General features: G+C 37.2%; 1 protein-coding gene across 1 annotated transcript in view; it reads right to left on the bottom strand.

Moving 5' to 3' along the window:
• COL21A1 (collagen type XXI alpha 1 chain) overlaps positions 1-21,679 on the bottom strand; it is a 76,217-nt gene that overhangs the window by 52,848 nt on the left and 1,690 nt on the right. Inside the window, exons 3-9 of the mRNA XM_085324864.1 lie at positions 17,973-18,141; positions 17,646-17,862; positions 15,264-15,437; positions 12,907-12,984; positions 10,462-10,470; positions 8,854-8,937; positions 6,480-6,542 (exon numbers count right to left, since the gene is read on the bottom strand). Coding sequence (XP_085180990.1) covers positions 6,480-6,542; positions 8,854-8,937; positions 10,462-10,470; positions 12,907-12,984; positions 15,264-15,437; positions 17,646-17,862; positions 17,973-18,141 — 794 coding nt within the window. The remainder of the gene's footprint in view (positions 1-6,479; positions 6,543-8,853; positions 8,938-10,461; positions 10,471-12,906; positions 12,985-15,263; positions 15,438-17,645; positions 17,863-17,972; positions 18,142-21,679) is intronic.

The following is a 21,679-nucleotide window of genomic DNA, read 5'->3' as shown; positions in this document are numbered from 1 at the left end:
TAATAATTCCAAAGAACTTTAGGTGCAATAGTAGATTAAAACTCAGAAGTATATCTTCTTTTCCCCTTCATGGCTAAGGGTGGAAATTCAGACAGCATTCAYGGGTGCATCATATCAGAGAAACACAAAAGAAAAGCAGAGGAGATCCTGGCAGCGCAGCACTGGTTGCTCTGCCCACTTCCTTACCGAAAAGCTGTTGGATTCTCTGACCAACACACACAAATGATCCAGGGATGACAGCAGGACTATTTGGGCAAGACTTACAAGGAAAAAGTATACAAACTGAATTTGGCTAGGAAATAACCAAGGATCAACAGTAACAGTCTAAAGATATTTAAAGATTGCAAACACCAAGTAAACAGAACTATTTAGGGTGATGTAACTAAGTGTAATGGAATTTAACTGAAAGAAAATTTTGACTTGATGTTAGGAAAACACAGAGGGGGCTTAAACTGTGAAACAGTCTCTTGTGGAAAACACCTAGTACATTGACACAYAACTGTCTAATGCATAAAAAGAGAAGCTTTTAATACCTTTTTACAAAATACAATACACCTTMAAGGTGAGAAAGTCATACAGCTATTCACCATATACCCATAACTCAAATTCAGTCATGGTATAACCTTAATCCTCATTGGCAATACTCCTATAGCAAATAAAATTATTTAYGTGAGGCAACAGAAATGTTAGGAAGTATCTGATGTATTTGAATTAAGTGTTTTAGCCTTTATCTGAGAAGCTGTTTATCATCTGATTTCTTTGCCTTAGGTTCTGCTTCCTTCTTTTCTCAAGGAGTTTTTCTCCTTTCTCTCCGCAAAAACCCTCCCTAATACTTTTCCATGCTTTCAGTCATCTGCCTACAGCTCTTCTTTTTTTCCTGCCCTCTGGACACGCTGAACAGCCAGCTGGTCCTCTGTTTGGACCACGTGCCCTCCCCATTTCTCCAGGGTTTTCTTAAACTTTACAGTTCCACTGGTAACTCATGAGACCAAACGACACGTCATCTCCTCTCTCCTCCCTGTCTTACATAGGAGGGCCCCAGTAACAGGACTTCTCGTGTTCATCTACTTCCAAAGGGTAGCAGGACTGTCCCTGCAGTGAAGACCTTACACCTACAGATATTAAAACATGGAAATGAAGGGCAGATTCAGTGCTGATCACAARGCTAACTAAATGCAGCTTTTATCCTCCTTCCTCCAGGGGAGACTTCTGACCAAAGATTTGCTATCACATGAAGATTACTATAGTACAGAAAATAGTTGCCCATAGCCCTGGGGTTTCTTGGCCTGTTTAACTCTTCARTCCCCTTGATTGCACCTCCTTCCACTGGCCGTTCCACTACGGGCCACAGCTTTGATAGCTCAGCTCTGCCAGCACCGTGCGTTCGCTGAGCCTGACGTTGCGCGACAAGCATCTGCATGGGTTCAAAAAGCACACTGAAGAAAAACCCCATCAAGATTATTAAATACAAGGCCATGAAGTATGGCTTCAGAAGTTTTTTTCCAGAATAAYGAGCACCATTTTACAGTTGTGTTTGTCAAAGTTTCCTGAGAAATGTAGCTGCAGAGTTTTTATCAACTTAAATCACCACATAGATCCTCCAGTGGCCACAGGCAGTGTATATGTGAAGCTATTACCTGTTCTATTTTCAAGAGCACTGTTGGAATGACTGGCCACTATACAAAGTTCATGATAAAAGATTCAATCTTCATTCAGTAAACAAATGCTAATAAATGCTAGGTAATTCAGCTGTAAAAGTATTCTATAGTTTTCTTTTTAAAAAAAGAAATATTGGAATAACCCAAAATTATTTTATTATGTGAGACTTCTGATATGTTATTAACTGTCCATCTGGATATATCAGTAAAGTCAGTCTCATCAGATTATTTTAAACTATTTATTTCTTACAGACACTGTAAAGACAAGGCAAATAGTTCTAAACTTTCATGAATGAAACTAGATGGTATACTGGAATTCCCCAGATTTGTCAACCATGTGGTTCAAAACTGACAAATATTTTTCATTTCTTTCAACAAACTGATAACCTATCACCTTTATTAACCACAAGGGATTGCTTCACTCTTTCTTTTCTTTTTTTTTCTCCTAAGCTAGAGTTTTTCTCCAGTATGTCTAAAGTATTTGGAATAAAAAATGGCTCTGTGACCACACATTGAGGCTGCTAAGTATTCTCTGGGCCAGTAAACACTCCAGCTGCTTCTTTCTGATGAATAATGCCCATTAAAATAAGGTCCAACCAAGATCCAAATACTATTTTTACCCTCATCCTTACTTACCAGTGCTATTTCTGCTGACAAAACAATTTAATCATTCAAGATCAGGACTGCCATTTATGATTATGAGGAAAAGTATTTTTTATTAAACTTCTCATTTCTGTACTTTTCTCCAGTTATTTTTAACAGATCCTTTGTGTATATATCAGAGCATGCAAAATAAACAGAGCTGATGATTAAAGCACAGAAAGGTCTAAAATCAAAACTATTTTTTAACTTAAGAAATGTATGACTTTGAGTCATGTTTTTATTTATTTTCTCTAAATATTACAGCAAACGACTTTACTCAAGGAACAAGTAAAACATGGAGAACAATTATTTTATGGTAATATTGAACATATTCATGGCAGTTGGTTTGAATTTTTCCAGACTAAGACTAACTTTAAGTGTTAAAACCATCTAGCAAGCCCATGAGCAATAAAYTATTTTTTTTTTATTTTTGGCTTTAAAAATCAGTTACATATAGTAACATAAAATGCATGATTAAAACCTTTCGCAGAGAGAGAAGTATTTTCTTGAGCAGTTATCCTGTTCAAAGAAAATGAATACCAGATAGGCAAACTGGAATAAGTTTAGAGAACATAAAAATGTGTTTGGGAACAGAAAAGACTGACTTTCCAGGAAAAGCTTTCCATGCAAAAGCCACTTGACCAAACAACGCTGACTACAAACAGCTACCTATGAGCCTGTTGCACTATCTGAATTGATGGCTTGCTTTTCAGAGTTCCCCAAGGGCATATAGCTAAACAGACTAAAATGAGTGAAGTTATCTCAAACAAGGAAAATCACTGCTGGCATAGATAAAGTGTAAGTATTGTTAGCCAAAGGAAAAAAAAAAAAAGAAAGAAAGAAAGAAAGAAAAAGAAATAAGAAAAAAGAAAGAAAACTTAGAGAGGAAAAGACAGAGGGAGGAATCTGTTTTCCTACACTGTGTATGYAAAGGGTCTCCCATCGTTCATGGCTAAAAACTAGACTGGAAAGCAGTCAAGAATCTACTGTAAGGAACAAAAATATACTGGCCAGAGCTGCAGATGATCTAATAGGTTTGCAATTATATCCTTACAAAGAACAAGTGCAAAACGCCACATTTGAGTGTTCAAACAGATAAGTCAGCTGATAAAACTAAAGGATTTAACTGCAATCCTTTAAAAAAGTTTAACTTCTCTTCAGTGAAGTTTAACCTTTAAGTTTAATCTTTCAGTTTCTCCACTAGCAGGGCGTGTTGCTTCTATTCTAATTGCTTGAGATACTTCTATTAATCTTTTCCATGTTCACCGAGTGCCCATCTTTGCACATTATGACTCACTTGCAGGGAAAAAAAATACACAACTGTCAGATTAAAAAGCTACAGAAAGACTACAGAATCAACTTATTTCTCCTCTGAGATACACGGCGTTATAAATTTTAGTGCTTATGGGAAGATGTGTGGCATTGAAGTGGAAATCTGTTTTCATGAAAGTATGAAAAAGTCATGACAGATTCCTTCGAAAACAGTTCTGATTGCATCTTACTGGATGCTTTGAAAATAAAGTATTTATCTCCTCTTTAAGAAGGGGTATGGAAACTGATATCTCTTTACAAATACCTAGGCGATTCTGGCTTCACCAATGGCTACACAATATCATTTTATTTTTCACAGCATCAAAGTTAGCTAGGTTAAACACAGTTCTGCTACGCTTATCCATACTGCTGCTCCACTTGCAGCGTTCCTCATGGTGGAGCTGTGATGCACAACGTCTCCCCTGCACGGCCTGGCTGAGGTAGCTTGTCCATCTCCCTCTCTACAGAAGAACTGTTCTGATCTTCCAAAGTTTAAACAACTGAATAAAAAGAGTTATTCTGATTGGATCACACTTCCCTCGCTCAGTTTCCACCTTGTCCTGTTTTAAAACCTATGTTTTCATGATTGTCTAGAATCAGAACATTGTATATAGCACTGGCAATCTCAAGTCAAAGACAGCTATCTCTATTTCTGGTTCCAAAAAAGCTTTCAAGACAATGGCCATCAAAATCTGACGACACAGAAGCAGAAGAGTAAAAATTCTGAGACCACACATTTTACAGACTGGAGACAGAATTATACATAGGGCCATAATGGCCAGGTCTCAATATACCAAGCTCTATCTTTTAAAAGAGTAATTTATTTTTTTTGTAGAAATAACTAAATTCCCTGATTCTAGCTGCTAATTTTTTCCCCTCAAAGAAACTGTGCTTTCAAAAGGAACCACTACAGTCAAATCAACCATCTGCTGTCCATAAGAAAAGGCCAAAATGTAACTAAGCAACAAAATAAGAGAAATATGAACATTTTATAACGTGCAGCATGGAGCTCTCTCTAGCTGACAATATTTATTACCYTTACAACATACACACTTCCAAGTAAGTATCAATCTCACTGTTTCCATCTTTAGCTGACAGAAACAGAGTGCACTAAAAATTCTTAACAAAAATATACTGTTAGGTGTTTTCATTAAGCCATGAAAATTGACAGCAAGAGCAACATGCTACAGGCACTACTAACACTGAGAAGCAAGCACAGATTTGGGAAAGACTCGTGATTAGTTACAATATCCTCATCAATCTTTCCAAAGGACAGAACAATTACTAAAACAGAGAATGAAGTAGAAAGACCCAGTCTAGCTTTTTGGTTCCCTTCTCTGAAGTCTGTTTGGTTTGTCAARCTTGATAAAATAGCCCAAAACAAGAGAACCCTGCTAAGTGTCACCAAAAACCACAGCATTTTTCTTCCCCCCCCCCCATTATCCAATGTCTCTTGCCTAAAGGATTTTGTCTTCTCTGCACACATCCACTTAAATTTTTTAGTGTTTTGGGTCATCTTGTTCTCTGCACATATCCATTTAGATTTTTAGTGTTTTGGGTCATCKTGTGCAGGTGCCTCTTACAAAGCATGGACAGAGCACTTCTAAAGAATGATTCATCATGGCCAAAGACCAGACATGTGCAGTTACTTGCTCATACTGTATTTTTTTTTTTTTAGCTATCTAATGTTGGGTAAGATAAAAACATTCTAGGGATTCAAGCATATGATTTACTCCTTAAAATAAAAACAAAAGGTCCACGCTAAATTAACAGTTTGTAGCAAGTGCATGCACTTTTCTTTCCCTCTTTTTGGTACGAAGTGCTCAGCAGAGAAATTGTCCTCTCTTCCCAACTGTCTTCCATTTTTTTCTTTTCTTTTTAATAAAATGACACAGCTTAGTAAGTAGTAAGGCACATCAGGGGCCACACTGCTGTGACAGAAACATCAGTGGTGACGTTCACATCTCAGCCGTTGGCTTGCCCTCCTCCTGCACGCTGGCGGCACGCGCGCAGTGCTGCCGCGGGAGCTCGGGAGCTGCAGGTCTTTGCCCGGCTTTGCCCAGCACAGGAGCCTGGGTGTCAACAGYTTAGCAGCTTCCGAAGATTTTAAARTAAAAATGTAGACTATTCTTACGTATGCATTTATTTTATTACAGTTTTATCACAATAAAAAAATGTTAGTCACAAAGACCAATCGAGCCATCGCCAAATTTGTCATTTTTATTTTAGGGATGTCTGTTATTCATCCACTTTCTTTCAGTCTTTACCATTCATATGAATGAACTATCAATTTAAAAAGTAATCTAGAGTGAGAGAAAAATGCAGACATTTTTATGACGTATGTTTTAACATATAATGTGTAGAACTGCAAAATATTTGCATGTTAAACATTGTGTATGTATATCTATATATTTTTATTGATTATTGCTATAGGACTCGGACCACAAGAAATTAAATGAACCAAACCTAAACATAAGATGCAATTCCTAAAACAAAATAGACAGGATTTTTCCTGTCCTAAACAGCTTCCTAAATCAAAAAATCTAAGCATTAAAGATCGCAAGTCATAAGGTGATAACTGCTGCTAAATGACACATAGACCAAGAGCAGCACGCATACTGTTTTCTGCTTTACAACAGCACCTAACTCATGCTATCATATTTACAATATTTTTAATTGAAATAAAGATATTGTTATTAACATATTCATAGACTAGTTACATTTAGATAGCGCTTAAACAATATTCACAGTTTCACAGAATGGCAAGAATCATCTGAATTTGAGAATCTGATATGCATGGTACATGACCTTCCTCCTGTTAGTTTACATTTACAATATATGACTAAGTTTTAAGTTTTTAGTACTCACAGGCTTACCATCTGGACCAGGCTGTCCAGGATAACCATGATTCCCGGGCTGCCCAGGGTCACCCTGCAGGGATATAATATGTTAATGCAAAAAGCAGTTTAACATTAGCATAGTCTAACCTTAATCCTAATCCTAATCTTAATACAAATATTGGCTGCAAAGCCAGATACCTGCCACTGTTCTTACAGCAAAAAAGCAACGGATCTTGTAACCTCTGCCTGGGAAAATCCTCCCTCGCTCCTTGGGCAGGACGTGGAGACACAGGCCCACGCGCAGGGTCTCCTTGCAGAGGAGGCCCTTTACCTCACGTGCTTTCAAGGTTTTCAGCATCCTCAACAAGAGAAGTAAAAACAGATGAAAAATTCTCTATTAAAACCTTGTTACCCTAGCAGTTCTCTTCTGAACATAACTTCCATCTCTTTACCAAGGATTTGGCTGAGTTTAGTTCTTAGAGCCAAAACACGAGGAAAGCAAGAGTCGGGATTAAAACCTGTTAATAAAAAACTCCTCCTCACACATTTATTGCTGTTTTTTTTTTTAAAAAAGTATTGCTTTGTAATTCTYATGAGAAGGTCTTTGCAATTCTTTTGGTAGCCTTTGTTACGACCGCACAAAGGCAAAATAAAACTCAGTTCCCCAGATATCATGTTTATGGTAAGAACATAACTTTCTACTCAGTATATCCTCTTAGTGCATTTACGTCATCTCTGTTTATTTTACCGAAGGACTTGATTTGGGCCCTACAAAATCCAACAAGACTTGACTCATAAAAGCCTTTTACTTCTACAGGAACTTTAAGCCTGCTCCTCAGCCCGACCCATTAGCAAGCTCTCAGCTCCGTCACAACTTCAGAGTTATCACGGACAGGGGGGACTTCAGAAGGGAAACACCAGGCTGACTTTTGGGTTGACTGTGAAAAAACATCTTTTCATATGCAAACCACAGATGTGGTTTGATGAATGAAATGGGAAAGTATATAAGAATAATGTCTCTTTACACAACTCACAACTCACACAGCATAAGCTGTTACCATTTGCAAAAATTAATAATAAGTTATCTAGAATTATAAATGTCCAAATTAGAGACCAGCTTTGATATGCAAGAAACTAAATACTCAGTATCTACACTATGCAGTGTTATAGCCCATGATTTTAAAAAGTTAGTTTAAAAAATTACTTGTATTTGTAAATTACTTTAATTGGATTAATTTTATTGTACTGTATTAATATTACTAATACACAAATTATGTTTAAACATATAAGGCTGCAAAGTCTGTTATACAGAAGTTAAGATATTCTGTAACTAAGATAACCTATGCAATCCTAAATTGTCTTCCTTTTCACTCGTTCTGCAGTCTTGTAACTTAGGCAATATCTTGTCACCTGTCTTATCTAGTTARTCCAAAACAAATATTATACTGCAATGCAATTGAGAGATTGCTTATTAAGCAGGTATCTAATTTAAACTGTATAGATCACCTTAATTCTGACACTTCCTAAGCTTTTATGCTTTATAGGGTGGGCTGTAGAATATTTTTGATGAGTACCTTCTTCTCCCTCCCTCTTTTTCTCTAATGTGCTAAAGAAGAAAAAAAAGTTTTTAAAAAATCCACTACATGAAATAATAATGATCTCCATCATTTGGTTTCCAATTCCTTGGTTAGAGACACCTTTATCATTACAGCAGAAAGTCCTTTAAGCCGAGGTAGCTGCAGCATAATTGTTAAATATTATAYTAATAGTTTTGATTTTTTTATTGTAAACATTTGCTTAATGAAGGATAAATTGGAGTTTTCCTGTCAGTTTTTAGAAGGCATGCTAATAGTTGTGGACAGCCTGCTCATCATAAATACTGGAGAGGGAACTATGGTAAATACTAGAGATCTGAGTGAGCCACATTCGAGATCTGAGACCTAAGTCCCGTCCTCATTTTAGGCTTTTAATCCTTCACCAGCATTTAAGGGAGATCATAGAAATCAGATCAGCCTAGGGTGGAATTCTCTCRGTAAGTATTTACTCTATTATTAAACAAAGAGAAAAATCTGAATTAAATGACTGACTAATTTATTAGCAAACCATTTCATTATCATGCAAATACTGCAAAATCATTTGCTGAGTAAGTACACAGAAACACAATTTTACATTGTATAAATATAACGAGATTACATTAATGAGCAGTTTCTTTAAAAGTTGTATTTGTGTTATCATATGGCATTAAAACTGGCCTGTAAGGATACTAACCACTATTCTGATCCACTGCGTTTAATGGTGTGAGTGGTCTCCTCATTTTTAACCCACATGACCACGGCTGTCAACATAACACTTGAGCAACAATAAAAGCACTATATGTTTAATAAGAAAGACTAGAAACTTACTTTGGGGCCTGGAGGTCCTTGTTTTCCTGGCGGGCATATGCAGGGGGCAGGCGTTGAGCCTACATCACTAGGACCATTCATGCACTACCAAGAGTGAGACCAACCATCAATACACACGCCAAAAAGTTCAACAAATGCACCATTATACCAAGTTGATCTTCCTTAGCTTGCACAGGTCCTGGCTTTCACATATTTGTTCTGCTGGACCTTCTGCTTATCTGAATATCTCCCCCTCAACAACTTTCCAAGCACGAATTCATCACTTTACCCAGAAGAAAAATAAATAAATAATTAAGTAACTCTGATGGATTGATTTCTGAAACAGGCTTTGTTCTTTGTTCCACAAATATTTTGTCAAATTCTTTGACAGTTTTCAATCTGCCAATATGCAAAGCCGTTCTCCTAAAGGATAGTCATTTGTAGGGTGATCAATAATGCAAATACCACTATTTAAAACTTTAAAAAGGGCCTAATAAATGTTACTCAGAGCAAACTGACCACGGCTGGTAGGGAGATTAGCACATTATCACCTGGGACAAGTCTGGAAAGTACTCAAAGCCCAGGTGTCCCAACTCCTGGACAAGTGTCCCAACCACCAAGCTACTTGAGAAACAAGGGACACGTCTGCTACTCCCACGCACTCCCACCAGCCCCCAAACCCAGCCCGGGAGCTGCCTCTCCCCCCAAAGAGCAATCGTGGATCTAACTCCAGACTATGCTTCTTAGCAAACAGCAGTAGCAATAAACCTTGGCACACTGTGTCTTCCTCCACAGATTTTTTTTTTGGAAGGATCTACTTCCCTCCATAGACATCACAAGAAACCTGGGTATCTTATCAAGGTCTGTGGGTTTGGAGGGGAGTGCTGACGAGAAAACTACTAAGGACAGGGGACTGGAGTCCCTTTGCCCGGGGTCAGGCACCCAAAATTTAGGTGCATCTGGACTGAATTTATATGCCAAAGTTGGATTCACTGAATCCTCTTTCACACAGTAAGTGCTCAGAGCTATGTGAAGGCTGAAATTTAAGAATCCAGGGTGTGGAGAAGCAGATTTTGTAATTATCAAATTCACTTTCCTTAACATTTTACTCAGATTTTCTGTGAAAATGCAGTCATTTTACGATCTTCTCTGAACGCAATGCTTTCTCAGGGTCAGATGAGTGTTCAAAATACAAGTCCATGTTTTCATTGCAACAGCACCAAGCATGACTGGAGTTACCAGAGCGGCTAACGGAACTATCACATTAAGCCTTCATATTAACTCCCATTCAGGGAGCTCCCATTCACAGGATGCAGGAACAGCTACCTGACTGTGCATATCCCCATTCACTTTGCAACAGCATCCAGCCCTGCAAATAAGAGCAATTGAATTGAACTGAAAAAAAAAAAAAAAAAGGCCATTTATTCTAACAAACATGGGTTTCTTCAAAAAGCCAGTTTTGAATTTGCCTATTGACTTGTGTTCAATTAATGGAATTCTAGTATTTTTAAGTTTAGCAAACGTATGTCCACTTTTCAAAATAGAGCATATGTTCCCTACAATAACAATGTTTATATAAAGTCAAATACTACCTTAAACTGAGTTTGAGCAGTTTAGGATTGAGCCTACCTCTCCATTCTGAAACAAGAAGAAACATAGTTTAAGAGTATAGCAACATTTGTAACAAACAAAATCCATTTATTTGCAAATACTACTAAAATCACTCATAAATTTGGGGTTGTAACTGTCAAGCAACTATAACTCAAAATTCCACACTTTCTCAAATTCATGTGCAGTTGCTATCAAAGCCAGTGAATTTTACTATCATTTAAGGGTTTTTCAACAGGAGCTGCCAGTAGCAATTTTAAACGGAAATGACAAAACTAGTATTAAAACTAAATGATGTAAGTATTTATACACTGTATGTTTATATTTGTGTCAAGCTTTTTGCCAAGAGTAATTTCTCATCAAAAAAACATCCTCTGCTTACTCATTCACGTCCAAGAATGTGCCATAACATGACAAAACAGAAAAGATGCAAAAAAATGTAAATGTAAGAAATGTATCATAATATTACAAAATGTTCTGATCTCAGCCTGAACGCAGCATGCAGGAAAACTCGTGTCGACACAGAGGCAAGGCTGGCCTCTTCCTCACTTGCTTCCCTGTACGAGTGCATAAGACTTCACTATAAACTGAAGCGGGATTTCTGGTATCCGCAATATYGCAGAACAACGTGTCCCCAAATATTTCAGCACGCCAACCTTGAAATTGTCTTACTTAATCAGTTAGCAACCACCATCACCCGCTCCATATACAGGAGGTTTCTGATGCAAACAGTCACCACGGACTTCATTCACAGCCAGCTCCTCTACATCCAATCTAAATCTTAGGCAGCCTCCAGAGGTTATTTTTCTCCATGGTTTGTACAGGGAGCTTAAACCAACTCTGCACCCAGGTACCCCAAGTAGCAGGGATGAATTCAGGCCACTGTTAGCACATTCAAGCCCTGCTTAGCTTTAAAACTCTGACACAAACACAGTCCCACGGAATACAACCACAAAGCATATATACCTTGCTGTTGCATCACCTCCTCGGAGAACATCCAACATTTTTTATTTTCTGAAGGAATCCAGAATTTTCATGGGTGAAATTTATATATTTAATTTATAACAGCAAGTGAAATTGAATTGGCAAAATCAACCTCTTTGCTCTAACCTCTTGCCCAAGCACAGAGAATGCAAAATACGACGGGGTTTTGAGTGTTTCCTTTCTATATCCCGAATTTTTTTTCATTTGTTTACTTTCTGTATCCTACTCATATTTTGTAAAGTGTAAGAAGATATGTGGAGCAGCTAAACAGCCAATACTAACTTTACTTCAGGAAGTAAAGCCAACTATACACCGCGTTCCCACATCCATCAGCTCCTGAAACACACAGTCAGCTTTCACGACAGCTAATAATCTAGCTACATAGTTGCCGCTTAAATTAAACTTCCAGGTTTTGAAAAAAGTAGATCTTAATAGGGGTGCTACACTCTACGGGGGCTACTGCTACAGCCAAACCAGTCCTCGTTAAATAGAAGCCAGACACATTGGCTCTGGAGCTGTATAAGGGATCTTGGGCAAAGAACCAACTATCTGGATGCTGAAGACTCACAGGTTCTGCTGTCAAGCAAAATCACCCTAATAATAGACCAAATCAAAACAAGCAAAATMMRGTCTTACACACTAGGGCACTGGTGTCTGATTACCTTTAACTCTGTTCTTTTCAGAGACTACATAAAGGATGGCATTTTCAAGGCAACTGTASACACAAAACACCTCTTTGTTTGTATTTTGAAAAGGGAGTTGAATGCTTTCAAAAATCTGTTCACACGTGTTTTACATTTCATTGCATAATTATCTCTAAACACAAGGGCAAGGAGAGGGCCAAAGCAGCCCCTTAAGCTTCCTAATTATGCACAAACTGGACTGGATTTCAGTTCTGCATTATCCAAAATATATTTTATGAAGTCTTGGCATCATTTCAGTCAATGGAAGTTTTAACATAGACTTCAGCATAGGTACTTATGAGAGGAAAACCTAACTTAAAAGATAGTTCTGCTGGTTACATAAAAAAAAATCTCAGATTGAATGACCTCCTGGTGAGCATCAATACACTGGTGAATATATTAGATAAGCTAAATTATATTTAAAGTATTTTATAATTATAACCTGRTTATTTGATTAATTTATAAAGTTTGAAGTCCTGAACCTGTGACATAAAATTCTGAGATTCTTCTTTTCTGTTGTCAAATTTTCACCATCAAATATCTACATTTACATCAAAGCCTGCTATGCTACCTATGTCAGAAAAAAAAAGATTTAAAAATATGTTTGTGCAAAAATAAGGCTGAAAACAGACAAGTTCTATGTCACTTGAATGATATCGCATGGGTAAAAAAGCTTTTGTTTGCAGCAGCTGAATCAATGTAGTGTTATGTATTTTAAGAACTCATTATTAAGTTAGCTTTAAACAGTGATTTGAAAAAAAAGCCAAGTAATCCTCAGAAGTTCATCTATCATACTCACAAATCCTGGGATCTCACAGACTGTTTCTCGGTTATTTTGCTCTGGGTCACAGTAGATCCGCAGTTTTTGTAAATCAAACTATAATTCAAAACACAAAAAAACTTTTTTTAGAAAGTRTTAAAAGTCTAACATGAAGTAAATTTAAATGATATCATTCTTAAATTATATAACCCTTGGGCATAAAAGAAAATGAATGAGAAACCACAAAGTAATAGAAACTGGAAGCTCTGTGAGTCCAGTACAGTTAAGAAGCAATGAAAGATGTAGAAGCAGTTTTATTCAGGCTACTCACAATGAAATTACATGGTCTATAAAAAAATTATTTAACGGAAAATAATCAATCCAAGATTTTGCTTTCTGAAACGATGGAATTACTGCCCCAAATCTTTGACAATAAGTCAGAACATGCACAGCACAAATAACACTGGTTGCCAATATCATCAGGAGACAGTTACAACCCCACAGGCAAAATCTAAATACCTAAATAATCCTGGGAAGATGTTTCTACACCAAGCAGTCTGCACTGGATGTAAAGTTAATAAATTTTGATCAAGTAATAAAAAGCGTCCCTGATGCTTGGAAGGATCTAGCTCAGAGTTCAGATGTAAAACCTAAAATTTTGAAAAGCAGACAATAAAAACATTGGCTCCAGGTGAGTAAAAGTTGTGCCATTCTGGTCTGTCACTGTACACCAGAAAAATGAAACTCAGCTGAAGTCAATGCGTCTAGTAGGAGACTACCGTGACTGAGGAGAAGAAAGTCCGGTTATTCCTACGGGAAATCTCGGGACACGAGCTTGACTAGTGGAGGGGGTGAGGGGAAGACACAGCATGTGGAGTCTGTTAATATCAGCCGTCCRAGGAGTTTAAATTGGCAAATTTAAAATGTCTTAGCTACAATTCACAAAACCTAGGTACATGCATAAGTTTATCATCACTGCGCTGGAAAGCGCTTCAGCCTAAGTACGAGCCTAACTGCTTGGAGAACACTTGCAAATTATCACTGGAAAACATCTGACCCAGCGGACATGAAGACAACTGAAATTTCACTAGTTTCTGAAGAATTTTTTTTTCCTTTTCTTCATTGCAAATTGGCTTCTCTACTTTATTGTGAAATCTGACTCTTGTATCATTCTTCATATCCCACTCCGACTGTTTTTTTTCTTAATGGATTTCAAAATACCTTGTCACTGAAAGGTGYTATGCAGATTCATTAAAATATTTCTCTATAATAATAGTTTAAATAGATACATTTTGGCAAAGCTTGACTGTTAATGTGGCTTACTGCACATGTCACAAAGTCTGAGAAACTGCAGAAAGAAAATACCTTTTTTAGATTATAGAAATCATCTGGAAATACAAAATTGCTCCCTGTTGTAGATTTTCTACTTTGATTCCAGGCCATTACCAAAAGCGGATCTTTAACAATTCCACATTCCTAAAATGTTTTCATTTTTATTTCAGATAAAATGTCCTGGTCATAACATTCCTTAACTGAGAAACAGAATTACTGGGAATCTAAAAAAGTCCCATTTCTGCAGCTAACTGAGAGGGGGAAAAAAAACAAGAAACACCACCAACGAAAAGCAGCCTAAAACMCTAGAATGTACAAAGCTATTAAAAGGCAGCATATGGGATAATTCTGCGYCGACAAAAACGATGTATGAGATGGTTCATTATCATTCTGAACTCTCCACTTGCCTTGAAACAAATGCCTGAAGCTTTCAAAATGCCTATAAATAATGCCTGTTCAAGTAATTCAGTATTTCTCAGCATTGCCTCCATGACTCTCAGGCTAATTAGTAATGTCGTTACTATGGTGCTATAAATAAATCATAAGAAATTAAAACAAGGAAATWATCTATTTAGCAAACGTCTGGAACGGTGTAAATGCTGTAGTCTTTATCGCTCGCACCTGCTCACACAGCGCGACGTCTTTACCAACTTTTCAGTGGCCGCGTACAGCCGAGGGCAAAGGGAGTTCGAGGCGCCGCGGCACAGAGGAGACCCCGCGTGCGCCGTTCGCAGGGTCTCCTCCAGCACATCCCCTGCCTTCAGATACCGTTCCCCAAATTCAGGGGGCTGCACGGCATGAAATTACTGCTGCAGCAAAAACCGGCGCCCTGGACTTAGCGAGACCAGTCGGGCAATCGACTCCTGAYGGCTCCTGGCTTTTGGAGAAAGATATTTGCTTCCTTTCCCGTTAATTACTGAAATGCTACATATTCAGTGTCCACCCACAGTAAATCAGAAGAGTAAGTTCAGGAAAACAGAAGGCTCCAATGGAAATGTTAGCCTGCAGCAGAATTTCTGAAGCAGTCTGATACTGAAATTACTGTGTTTTCAGTATATGCTTACCTGTACGGTTTCCTCCTTCCCAGAATACTTTCCAATTTGGGTTAGGCCACTGATGTAAATACCTAAAACGGGATGCAATGGCTCCGTTTCAATTTCTTGATCATCTATATATAAAGTTACAAACTCTTCTGTTACTAAGAGACGAATTTGATGCCAGCCTTCATCAAACAATGTCTAAGAAAAGTGAAGAAAACAGAAATGCTTGAAACAAAGTGTCTTCAATTTTAACTACCGTAAAACTTCATTTCAACTCTTAACCTGCCTGGTAATGGTAGAGATGATCAGCGTTTCTGGCTTTGATATGCCAAAAAACAAAAATCAAATAGGCAAAATAAGTATTAGTCAAGAAATTCTGTATAATATTTAGTCACTATTTCAGGATTTTTTAAAACTGGTATAGATTTTTCAGCCTATGGTCCTGAATATATTGAAACCTGTATCTGTTCTCCAGCAGTGGCACARTGTTTCATGCAGTTTAGACCTTCAATCACAACGAAATAAAAACGTTACTTGAAAATCTTTCTACCCAATCTGTTCTGAAAAAAATCTTAAATTAATCATGACAGTAGCAGAAAGAACCACAAATGTTACAACGAAAGAATCAAGTACCACATTTATCTCAAAGAACTTGAACTATTTAAAGAGCTATTAGTAAGGTTTGGTCTAAACAAACAGCCTAGCTTGTTTCTATAGGTAACAGAGAACAAGGGATACCTTTAGAGAAATATTCATCTCGTTTACCTTAGGAATGAAATTCAGCATGGAAAGGAATGCCACCTCCTTGAACCTATCCACTAATTTTAAAAAAACAATCTAGCTATTTAGTCTTGATACTTATCTTTTATATAGCTAAATTGAATTGAGATTAATCCCACACTAGACTGATGCCCAAGAGCAGCTGAAACATACACCTCCTAGTACRGTTTATATTTTTGTCACCTTTTGTAGGCATAATCAGAAATTAATCTCACTTCCTTTACTAGTTAGTTCACACCCTCAGATAAGATCTCTGCCCCCATGTTATTTTTATTTGTAGACTGCGATTTTATGTATTTACAGTGGCCCTTATTACACGATAAAAATAAACAGCAAAGCAGAATATAGAACATTTCCATTTTCCTAACTGAGTAGATGTGATAAATAATCATAAATGTTCGACAAAGAGGTTCATTAAAGGATTAACAATATTCATTAATGTGTTTAGAGGCATGCAGCCCTAAAAAGGGCAAAGAAATATGATTCTGTATAATAATAAATCCAAGCATGGAGAAACAGGACAGAAAAGAAACAAAGTCTTCTTTGTGGGCTGAAGTTCATGGGTATCTGGCACTGCAGGAATAAAACTGATTTTTCACTTTGGCTGCCAAAACCAATTAAACAATTTCAGACTGATTTGAAACCAAAATTTCTCATGATTTCCAGTAAATCAAATTAAACACTTTGCTTGTTCCAAAAAAATGATTTCATTTCAAAAAATGTTAAAGGCAGAAGCAATTTGTAAAGAAAAAGTAAAATTCCCCAGAAAACTAGAAACTGCTTGGAACACTAAGTATTCTAGGGGTAAATTTTTCTCATGCTTTTTTTTTGTTGTTGTTGTTGTTGAAGTCTGTCTTCTGATTTCACTTAAAAAATACTCTCTAAAGCAGGAAGGGGAAACTCCAGGCTCTTACTCCTGTGCTGCTGTATTCCCATGCTGCTGCTACAAATACAAGAGTAGAGACATACATTCCCCTTCCCTCTGTGGCTGCCCCGTATGTGGGATAATCTTTCTTACGGAGTTGACTATTTCACTGAAAATTCCTGAAAGAAGATAGAAAGGGAACTTTCAGATTACATTCTGAGGAAAACCAAAATGGTCTGGGCAAACAAGGGAATCTCTCTGTCCAGGCTGAGAAAAATAATTGGCTGAAAGGAATTTCTATTCAACAGAGAACGGGACAAACCCCTTGTAAGCCACTAACTTCTCTTCCAAAGAAGAAAGTCACTTCTTTCATTATGCATTTTTTCCTCCTTTTATGTATGTTTAAGGAATTTAGAAGCTCAATAAAACTCTCTCTAAAAATGGAATTTTTTGATTCACGTTTTCTGGTGTCCATACCAAAGGCAGAAGATACTTTTCAGCCAATGCATCTGTTGAGAACTGAGCTGTGTGCAACAACTCTACCTCATCTTCACAACTACCTGCTGGACACTGCTGGATAGAAAGCACCCGTGAGGCAYCTACATGGATGAACTCCGTGGACACTCAGGAAAAATGGATGAAATTCCCTATTCTGAGATGCCTAAGCAGCCAAGCACGAGACCACACATTTTTAAAAAAACGCAAAGGACAAAGGAAAAATGTGTACAAGTATTGCAGCCGGATGTGGAGCTCCTCCTTACCTTCACACGAGGCGCATCAAAAGTAATAACCTGCGTTCCATTTATTAAACTTGTTGTTGTGAACGACAGCGTTTTCTCTTCTCCATTAACAGTGACTGCTATCTGTGGTCTCTTATCCAGACTTAGGATTCTCCACAAATCCCATGTCTTTTTTACTTTAAATCTTTGAGTGGAAACAAACACATATGATGGAGGCAGACCTTCTGGAAACACATTCCTAAGGGAGAAGGAAGGAGGGTGAAAGAAAAAGACCACAGTTGTAGTCTGCCACACTTTAAATGATAAAAATGTTACAAAATTTAGAATCATATTTTTAAAGTTAAATACCTTGTCAATTCTGACAGGTCAACACGTGAGGTTATTTCATAAGCTTTTGCATTAGTAGTTGGTATTTGAATTCTCTTTTTAACCTTTTTCTTCACACCTAATCCTAGCAGAATGTCAAATCCTTTTTCATCTCGAGCTGCCACTGGAATTCTCGTTGGACATACAGACTCTGCAAAGCAATAAACGCAACTGTAGTTCAAAACATAACTAAAACTTTCAAAAAAGTAACCCCCACATGCCTATTGTTCTGTAGCTGACTTTTAAGAAAGAACTGCCGGTTAATACAGCAAAAGAGAAGGGATATGCAGAATCCTTAAGAAGCAAGAAGTGAGAATATTGAGATGTGTTTTTCTGCAATTAGATTCATATACTACTATGAATTGTGGCTAGCTGCAGTATTACAATATAAAATAGGGGCTTGAATTTCTAAACACACGTGGTCTCAAAATGCCACAAAGCTATAGCTGTTAACTTTCTGGATGCACTAATGATTTGGCTTAATTCAGCCTCCCAACTATGAAATCACACCGAAAGCGGAAAAAGATAAAATTATTTACAACTTTTTTTTTTCATCTTTTTTCACTCAATAYGGACTCTAATGTATTTTGGCTATTATACTGTAATCCACCTAAAGCTATTCACACAGGACAAATACCATGTGATGTATTTTCTGTGGAAAGTAAAGTTGGCTGAATGTTATCTCTGTTCAATTCTTTTTACACAAAAACAATACTAGGCAGTGGACCTAAATTCCTTAAAAAAAAAAGAAGAAGAAGAAGAAGAGCGGGAGAAAGAGAATGAAACTAAATGCTAAAGCCAACATTATATTAAAGTAATAAATCAACAAAAAGAAAGCAAACAACTTCTCATTTTGTTAAAATTATGTAAGCTATTTACAGTAAATACATTTCCACCATTCATTTTCCACTGTTTCTACAGAAAAGTCTCAGCTCAGAGAGAGGATGAGGTTAGGAATACATCCAAAGAAGGGGTGGAGGGTTCTCTCATCTCCATGTGGAGCAGCCACACGCTGGAAAACTCACATTTCAGTGCCAGGGAATTACCACGGATGGTCTAAACTGGCTGCTCTGTACTAAATGTGCAACACTGCCCCYCTCCCCTTTCCAGCCCAGTCAGCAACAGTCAGACGCTACCCCTGCTCTGGAGAAGGGGAGGCAGGATACCCCAGCTCTGAGAAAACTCGGCTAAGGGTCCGCCCAAGCCGGCCGTGGTGGGAACGGGTAGTGCATCCCAGGGGGACGTGTCAGGAACAAGAAGCTTCTGCCCAACTTTTTTGGACTTTAGCTTCTTATGGACATACAAGGTGAGAGGTGTGCCACAAATGCACACTCTCCATATATACTAGCTAATGCAGGTACATCTTTGATCTTATTTTTGGAACCTGCTTTTGAGAAACAGACCGATTGCCTTCCCTTGGTCTTCATTAGGGTTTTCTCTTCCTCTTCTCAAAGTGTCATCTGACCCCCAAATTTAAAAGGTATTGCAAATTGCCTGTCTTGTTCTACAAGTAAAGAACTGCAAGAATTTGCCCTGTCTACGTTATGGAAAATAAAATATCTACCTTATGAATGCTACACATAAATAAGAAAATACAAAGCTCAATGTAACTTTTCCACTTACTCACATCAAAACACAGATGTAGGATTTAAGTCAGCATACTTCTGAAATTAAGTAGTGATAATACTTYATTTTTTCAGGTTTCTTTAATGTAAATAATAAAAGGCACGTGCAACAATATCAGAAGAATATTTTCAAAACTCACTTATTTCAAAGCTGAGTAATGGTCATGTTGCCATTAAGATGCATTAAAAACACATTGAGAGTCAAGGCAAGAATCTTTCTTCAGTTATGGTATTAGAAATTTGGTGTAACATCCCAAAAAAATGCAGAAACAGGATCACTTGATGTGAGAGGCATTATTCTGGATTAATGCCAAAATAGTACTTCCAACCTAATGCAAATACGCATGAGTAAAATTATACATTGCGAAACCCTGAATTACATAAAATATTCACTATAAGGTAGATCTTCTTTGGGGCTCCTGGACCATCTTCTGGCAGGACTGTTTGATCATAAATATCTGAGTCATTACACAGGATGCAAAGTCATTGACAAAATTAAGAACTGGTTTAAGTCTTCAGTCAGCATTATCAGTCATAGCAAATCTCTACACCAACAACTAGTTTCTTTTTGGTATCTTTATATAGATTTTTTATACTTTATTTTTCCTTCTGGAATTCTGATGTGAAATCGCATTATCTAGTAACCAAGCCACAACTACAAAACCTTCAGAAGTTCAACGCGGTTGATGATAGCCCATTCATTGAYGCTTTGTCCTTACGGAACTTCCTCTCCTGAGTCAAAATGAAACTTAACAACGGGCATAAAATAATCCACCACTCAGATATGGAATTTCCAGCTTACTAGGCTTTGAGTTCACCTGTTAAAGACGTTGTAGTTAGAAACGAGGCTGCCAGTTGGCTCTGACTGCTCTTTGCGAGRGGCATCTCAGACTGCTAACGCTAGGAAAGAGCAGGACGTAAGAGAATGGAAGCCAAGGGTCACTTAAAGTAAAACAGTAAGTACATTTAAAACAAATAAAAAGAAGTCCTATTTTGTATATGTCATCAACCTTCACAGTTTACTGCTGGAAGATGCAAGTCAAATACCGCAGCTGAATTTTAAAGGATTCTTGTTAGCTTTATTCTGAAAGCAAGAAATTCATCTTGATGAAATATAACGTCACTTCTTCTAAACTTTATTTAAAGAAATTACTGTGTTTATTTGGGGAAATTTCTCCCTACATGAGACATTATTAAAGAACTTAACTGCATTTGGCTGATTTCAGTTTTGGATTGGCTTCACTTTACTATATCAGCTACAAGGAATTACTACAATTTTTGTTAAGTGTATCAAGAAATAAACACTATTAACCTCAACATAAATATCACCATCATTTTTCGATCAAGTCCATGCTCAAAGTGAGAACAAATGAAAACTACTMTTCACTCCTTCAAGTACAGGAATGTGGTACAACTGAAACAGGATTTGCATCAATTCTTGGTAATAAAACAGGTACAAGACAACACTGATACGTACATATACACTGTAAAACAGAGTCCTTCTGAGTGATGCATTTGCTAGAATTTTTTAGATGGGAAAGTTATTGCTTCACAAAGTTATCAAAAATTCAATGCAGTAATGCTGTTAGCATTCTAAAACTAGAAAGTCAAGTTTACAATGTTGATCTTGGCTAATTCTTTCAAAAAAGATCGTAACAGCTTGTTAGAATTCCAGGCACTTTTGCCAAGAGTCTTTCTTCTGGGTTTTTAAACACATACTAGCTGAAGAACGGCTGTGTATAATGATAAGTTATCCTCCCAATTGTCAAGAAGAAATGATGAACTGTGTGTTATTGTGGATAAGTATCAGCAGTACCTGGGAAAAGCGCTAAAGTAAGCCCTATATTCTCAGTACTGTGAGAATTGCTCAACTGTTTCAAGTTTCTAAACATTGTTAATGTAAAAAAATTGCGACTTAGGACAAACTTCCACACACTGAAATTAAACACATATTGTGTTAACAAACCATATCTTTCCCAAATATACCTCTTTGTTTTAACACAGAAACTAAAATTTTGGGGAGATTCCCACAAAGAAGATCAAAATCAAGACGTTGTCATAGTA

The sequence above is a fragment of the Rhea americana genome, unplaced genomic scaffold (assembly GCF_003343005.1).
Source record: "Rhea americana isolate MKP2758 unplaced genomic scaffold, rheAme1 scaffold_94, whole genome shotgun sequence".
In the NCBI taxonomy this organism is placed as follows: Eukaryota; Metazoa; Chordata; class Aves; order Rheiformes; family Rheidae; genus Rhea; species Rhea americana.
The sequence above is the reverse complement of the archived record's forward strand: the minus strand, read 5'-3'. Positions and strand labels throughout refer to the sequence as shown.